We start from the raw sequence: 6,738 nt of genomic DNA on the forward strand, positions 1-6,738 counted from the left end.
AAAGAATAAAACATGTGAGCTGAATTCAACAGGAAGGAGGTTAAAGCAGCTTTAAAGTAAAACAAAATCCTGAGCAGTGATGATAACAGGACCAGGGGTGAAAGTAGGGGGGTACGGTCGGGTACTGCTACCCCTAAAGGCTTTAGCGGGTTCGCAGCAAGAGAGGAGCAGCTGTCAGCTGTAAAACATCATCGGGTTCACTGTGCAGCTGTGACTGGTTAGTTTTTCAAGAACAATTTAAAACACGACTTAATCAGTTAATAAGTAGCTTTTCCCCCATTTCATACAGTTTCTGGACTGTTCTTTACCATAGCAACACGTCGGTCTCAGCATCAGGTGACAAACTGAGACCAGCAGGTCCTCCTCTGATTGGCTTAAAACGTTCATGACTTTATTAAAGAACAACAAAACGTGTTCAAATTAATGACCCAACAATAATAATCTCAGTGATTATTGTTTCAACAAGGTGTTGGCAATTCTGTGCGTTTCGGTTCCATTATTTAAATAACTAGAGGAGTTTAAATGAGCTCATCATCCTGAAAGCTTATTAATGATGCAAAATAAATATAGAGCCTGAAAACCTGATATCGTAACGGACTGAATGTTTTTAAACGTAATCTCTGCTCGGAGCGAGCAGTTGCCATGGCAACAGGTGTGTTTAAATGACAGACAGAGTAAAAAGGTGAGAGTGGTTTAGAGTTGATCACCTGTTCAGTTGTTTTATCTTTGCTGTGGCGAATCACAGCTGCTGGACTGATGACCTTGTTCTTTGTGATACATCATTTACAACAAACATCAAACACGGTAAATATGTTTCATTAAGTATTTAACAAACAAATGGCTTCTACCGCGATAATTGTGTGAAATTAAATTAATTGTCTAATTTAATAAAATCCTGTTTTATTGCTCTCTGGCATCTCGCTTTGAGCTCAGAGTCTGAGAGGCTTTTCATCTATCAAACTATTTTTTTGCCTCTTATTTAGTGGAAATATTGATGTTGAGATTTACTCCAAAACCTTTTTCACCCTTAAAGCTCCACTGTTGAAAATGAGGCTCTAACATTCACAAATAAAATAAAATCCAGTCCAACATCTGGTTTGAGGTGATTCCTCTGGATCCTGTTGGAGGAAAAACATCCCAACTCCAGAAGATGAGCTTTAACCTAACAGAGCTCTGTGGTTCCTCCTGTCAGGGTGAGGAGGAGCCATGTTGAACAAACAGGTCATGATGCTGGGCTGCTGATTATCCCTGTCTGGACACAGGATCAGTAGAACCAGTTTAAAAGATAAAATGAATGGTTATATGCCAGACATGGAAAACTGGGATGACTCCATGCCATGATCAGGATTTAGGTCTCATGGCATCTCAAGGTTCAACATGGCAGCCAGTGGGCTGAAGGAGATACAGCTTTATTCTGTAGCAATTCAAGAGCTACCAGCTGTTATCGCTTTGCAAAAAAATTAATCAGCACAGAAACTCCAAAGCACACGAAGAACCAGTTTTATATATATATATATATACTTTTATCATAGCACCCCCAAGAATTTAAAACTACTTTCACCCCTGGATAGGACTGAAGTCTTATGGTTGCAAAGCAAAGGCAAAAAAATGCTTTTCACAGCAAGCAAAGAAAACTTCAAGTAACACTGATTTCAACGAGGTTTCAGTGTATTTGAACAAAAAACAAGCAAAACTTATCTGTGCCCAAAAGTGCTGCCTTGCAGCTAAATAAAGCAAAAAGGCTCAACACCACATTCAGAGACATTCCTGACAATTAATTTGTGAGGAACTTGGAATCATAAATATCACAGTTTAAAGGAAGAAATTACACAGAGCTGGTTTAGGAAGCAGCATTAAACTTACATCAGTTTGTGTAGATTGCAGCCTGGAGTCTGTAGGAAACCACAGAGCTCCTTCACTCCAGCATCTTTCAGGTCGTTCCCACTCAGCTCCAGTTCAGTCAGATGGGAGGGGTTAAAGGTCAGAGCTGAGGCCAGAGCAGCCCAGCATTTCAATGACAAACTGCAGTTCTCCAGCCTAAATGAAGAATAAAACAGAGGAGAGCTGAAGCCACCAGGATGCAGGTTAAAAATGAAATATGAAAGTAAAAAATGATGAAAACATCACAGCAACATGATGAACTGATGAATAATATCCGATCCAGGAAATCTGGTTTAAACCAGCAGAACCAGAACATGTGACTGACACGAACATTTCAGTGGTTCTGAACTGTAACTTCAGTGGACTTGAAGGACCAGAGTGTGATTTTAGAGGATGAGGAAGATGGAGATCCAGTTAATGTGCAGATGGTCGGGATGGACAGGCTGGTCATCATATTTTTAACTTTGATATCAGCCAGTGTTTGCAGGGCTTTAGACTCATCCTTTGCGCTGGTATTTTTTTCTATTTTTTTCTGAGGTGCACCTAAATTTTTGTTGAGAAAACAAACCTCAGACTCTTCACTTCGCTGACTGATCTCTGCAGAACGTCACACACAGGCTTCATTCCTGAGTCTCCAGTGGTTTTCTCCACGTTGATCCGAATTATTTCCAGTTTTTCCAGACTGTTGCTGGATTTCAGTGCTGAGGCCAAAACTTCCCATTCAGCCTCTGAGAGTTTAATGACACCAAGTCTGTGAAGGAGAAATGATTAAACCAGACAATCTGTCACAAACACAGTGAAATAACAGCGACATCATCTGATGAACATTGAGCATCAAGTTTAACATGACACAGAATCTCTTCAGTCTCAGTGGTTCTGGTCCAGGTCCAGGTTCTGGTCCAGCTGCAGACCTGCTGTGTCTCTGGTTCTGTGTTCAAAGCTCCATTTAACCAAAGTGATGAGACAAACGGAGGAGGTGAACAGCAGCAGCCTGGCGGGCCTCCAGGCTTCATTTACCCCACACCAGACAAGCATTGCTTGGTTATTTATTTTAAATATGGTTTTTGTAAACAGTAACAGTGATGGCAAATATGAGATTATAGTTGACCAATGAACTGAGAATGAAGATTGGGTGAAAATCAATTGCGTTGTCTGATGCCTGGTTGTTTCCCTCTTCAAACTTTTATAATTCAGCTCTGACTGCACACGACACCTTTTCCTCAAAACGTTTGATTTGGAAGGTGCTCATGTATCATGCAGACCAGGGTCTCCTGTACCGGCAGGTTCAGGCGCATAAAGGCTGTTTGGACAATGCAGCACCAAGGTGAGCGTCAAAAATAAAACTCTGGCTGCTTGGTGGGCCTGCTCAAAGCTCTAAGAGCAAATTATAAAGGCTGAGGTATATTCGCTTTTAGAGGCTCACATTGAGCACACAGTAGACCAGGGGTGGTCACTCCAGGCCTGGAGGGCCTCCTGCAACTTTTAGATGTGTCTCTACTTCACCACACCTGAGTCAGATAATGAGTCGTTAGCAGAACCTGACTGCGCTGAGGAGGAGCTTCAGCTGTTGGATCCAGGTGTGTTGGACCAGGGAGACATTAAGAGCTGCAGGTCCAGGACTGACCAGCCCTCCAGGAGACATGTGAGCACATAGGAGGGTAGGAGTTCATATATATATGCACTATTACTATTTATATATAAATAAATAAAAAAATAGTGACGTGCGGTCAGGGGAGGCAGAGCCTCACCTGTCATCATGGAAAAATTATATATATATATTTAATATAGCTTTGCTAATTTTGATGGGTTTTTTTCTACAAAAATCACTGAATTTTTGCATTTTCTCATTCAAATATTCAGAAGTGAAGGTGAGGCAGCAGCGAGCTGAGCCTCACCTGGACTGATCAGCCTCTGGCTAACTGCACTGGCTGCCATTCAAAGCTCCTCCTGTCTGTACGTCGCCAATAAAATGGTTAAAAACATTTAATGTATGAACTGATTTTCCATAATTTAGCTTATCTATATAATGTACAGTGTTCTTTGTCACCAGCTGGGTGTGCAACGTGATTCGTGTGCTGAGGAGCGATCAGAAACGGCAGAGAACAGACTGGAGGTGAGGCAGGCAGTTCTCCGGCCTCATGGCAGGGGGCGCTCATGATCCCAGACATTGGTTTGTGACTCCACGTCTGCAGAGTAAGACACAGTGAGCTAACCATGGAGCTAGCCATACAGTAAATAAGTAAAGTACAGCGATATATTTATTGTTTTTTCCCCTTTTCCGACGTCAACATGGATCACTACATTTCTACACTAAATTTTCTAAAGTGGATTTTCTATTTAAGCAGGAGATAATAACTAAAGGAAGACCAACACCGGAGCTGAAAGTTTTGCTTCAGACTCTGACGGAGTGGTGTACAAGAAACGACAGGCTTTGTGGATGTCCTGCTAAACAGCCATTACTGCTTTCCTTGAGGATAGACGTGGCTTTGGATGAACTGATATTTTTGTGCAGAATGAGCGGCACTTGGTCTTCATTTATAAGCAAAGGTAAGATGGCGAAAACATTTTTTGTTTAGTTTATTAGGTTGATTTTAACATAAAAACTGATAAGTTGAATGTTTTTAAAATAATCACAATCTCTAAATGCCAAAAGCTGCAGCAGTGCTGTCCTGGATGAACTGAATATTTAGATGTTTTAATGTTTGAAATAGTCCAAAGTAGTTAAAGGCCAAAAAATGTCCAGAAGCAACTTGGAGAACGAAGAAGAAACAGGAGGACAGCAGTGCTGAGTCAGCATCCACACCAGGAAGACATCTGGACTCACCGAGCCGTTCTGCAGTTCCTCACAGCTGGAATCAGTCTCCGCCGTCCCACTGCTGATGTGTTGAACTTCTCTGGCTCAAACTCATCCAGAACCTCGTCTGACATCCACAGCGCATATCCCAGAGCTGAGCACTGGATCTCTGAGAGCTTCTTCTCTGATATGTCATTCTGTTTCACCATCCGTAGGATCCCCTGGAAAACCGAGAGGTCGTTCATCTCCGTCAGACAGTGGAAGATGTTGATGCTTCTGTGAGGAGAGATTTCATCAGTGTTTATCATCTTCAGGTTGTTGATGATTCTCTGGATGGTTTCTGGACGGTTCCTTGTCTGACCCAGCAGGCCTCCTAACAGTCTCTGGTTGGACTCCAGACTGAGGCCATGAAGGAAACGAACAAACAGATCCAGGTGGCCATTTTTACTGCTGAGGGATTTCACCATGACTTTCTTCAGGAACTCATCCAGAGAGGAGCAGCTGTGGTCTTTTCCCAGGAACCGGATGATCACCTCTGTGTTGCTGCTGGTGAAACAGTGGAGCATGTAGACTGCAGCCAGAAACTCCTGGACGGTCAGGTGAACAAAGGAGTAGACTGAGGTGTTGCCCATCCCTCTTTCCTTCTTAAAGATCTCACTGAGCACTCCTGAGAACAACGAAGCATCTTTGATGTCGAGGCCGAACAGTCTGAGGTCTGATTTACTGAACATCAAGTTTCCCTTCATCAGCTGCTCCAAAGCCAGTTTTCCCAGAGACTCAACCATCAGCCTGATGTCTGAATCTTCTTCAGGCCCTTCGCCATACTTCTCCTTCTTGTTCTTGTTCTGAAACACCAGGAACTTGATGTACATCTCGGTCAGGGCCATTGGCAGCCATCCTCCCTTTTCCTTCTTTTGCTCATCCTCCAGAACATCAGCAGTGATCCAGCAGAAAACTGGGATGTGGCACATGATGTGGAGGTTTTGTGATGCATTGATGCAGGAGAGGACTCTTTCCACCTGATCATCTCTGAATCTCTTTCTGAAGTACTTCTGTGGGTCAGTGAACCCTCTGACCTCTATGGCCCTGTCAATGAACCTATCTGGGATCTGATTGGCTGCTGCAGGCCGTGTGGTTATCCAGAGGCGAGCAGAAGGAAGCAGCTCCCCACTGAGGAGGTTTGTCAGCAGAGCATCCAGTGAGCTGGACTCTGTGACATCAGTCAGGATCTGATTGTTGCGAAAGTCCAGAGGAAGTTGATTTTCATCCAGACCATCCAAGATAAACAAAACCTGGAACTTTTTAAAGCTGCGGATTCCTGCGTCTTTAATATCTTCAAAGAAGTGATGAATCAGTTCCACCAAGCTGAAGTTTTTCTGTTTCAAGGGATTCAGCTTTCTGAAGGTGAATGGAAATATGAACTGGATGTCCTGGTTGGTTTTGCCTTCAGCCCAGTCCAGAATGAACTTCTGTGTTAAGACCGATTTCCCAGTGCCAGCCACGCCCATGGTCATCACTGCTCTGATTGGTTCCTTTCCAGGTGGGACTGTAAAGATGTCTTCTGGCGTTAAACCTGCTGTAATCTGTCCGACCTCATTGGCCTCTCCAGTTTGCCCCTCTGTGAGGTGGAGATCTGTGTAGAAATCCTTCAGAAAGCTTTTCTTTCCACGCATGGCCACGCCTTCACAGAGAGACTGGACCGTCGTCTTCAGACACTCCTTCAGGTCACGTTGACACCGGCCAACAATATCTGAACGAAGAAACAAAAACAAAAGAGGAATCTTCAGAAAAAACTATTCCTGATATTTTTGGTAGGGGTTTTTTGGTGGAGGCTGAAGGTCTTCCCCTCAGCGACGTAAAAATCATTCCCATGTAAAAACAGCTTCACTATCGTTCCTCAGTTGGAGGGTTGCCAGTTCGATACCTGCTCTGTCTGCCTCTGTTGGTCACCCCCCTGGCCTGCTGGGGGTCAGGGGGCGGCCGCCTCCGACTGGGGTCAGGGGGCCAGGGGGCAGCCGCCTCCGACTGGGGTCAGGGGGCCAGGGGGCAGCCGCCTCCGACTG

The 6,738-nt window shown here is 44.1% G+C and overlaps 1 protein-coding gene across 1 annotated transcript in view; it reads right to left on the bottom strand.

The window, feature by feature from the left end:
- Positions 1 to 6,738, bottom strand: part of LOC103154880 (protein NLRC3-like) — a 13,384-nt gene that overhangs the window by 1,366 nt on the left and 5,280 nt on the right. The window contains exons 4-6 of the mRNA XM_007576320.2: positions 4,706 to 6,425; positions 2,450 to 2,632; positions 1,864 to 2,037 (exon numbers count right to left, since the gene is read on the bottom strand). Coding sequence (XP_007576382.2) covers positions 1,864 to 2,037; positions 2,450 to 2,632; positions 4,706 to 6,425 — 2,077 coding nt within the window. The remainder of the gene's footprint in view (positions 1 to 1,863; positions 2,038 to 2,449; positions 2,633 to 4,705; positions 6,426 to 6,738) is intronic.

The sequence above is a fragment of the Poecilia formosa genome, unplaced genomic scaffold (assembly GCF_000485575.1).
Source record: "Poecilia formosa unplaced genomic scaffold, Poecilia_formosa-5.1.2 Scaffold404, whole genome shotgun sequence".
Taxonomy (NCBI): domain Eukaryota; kingdom Metazoa; phylum Chordata; class Actinopteri; order Cyprinodontiformes; family Poeciliidae; genus Poecilia; species Poecilia formosa.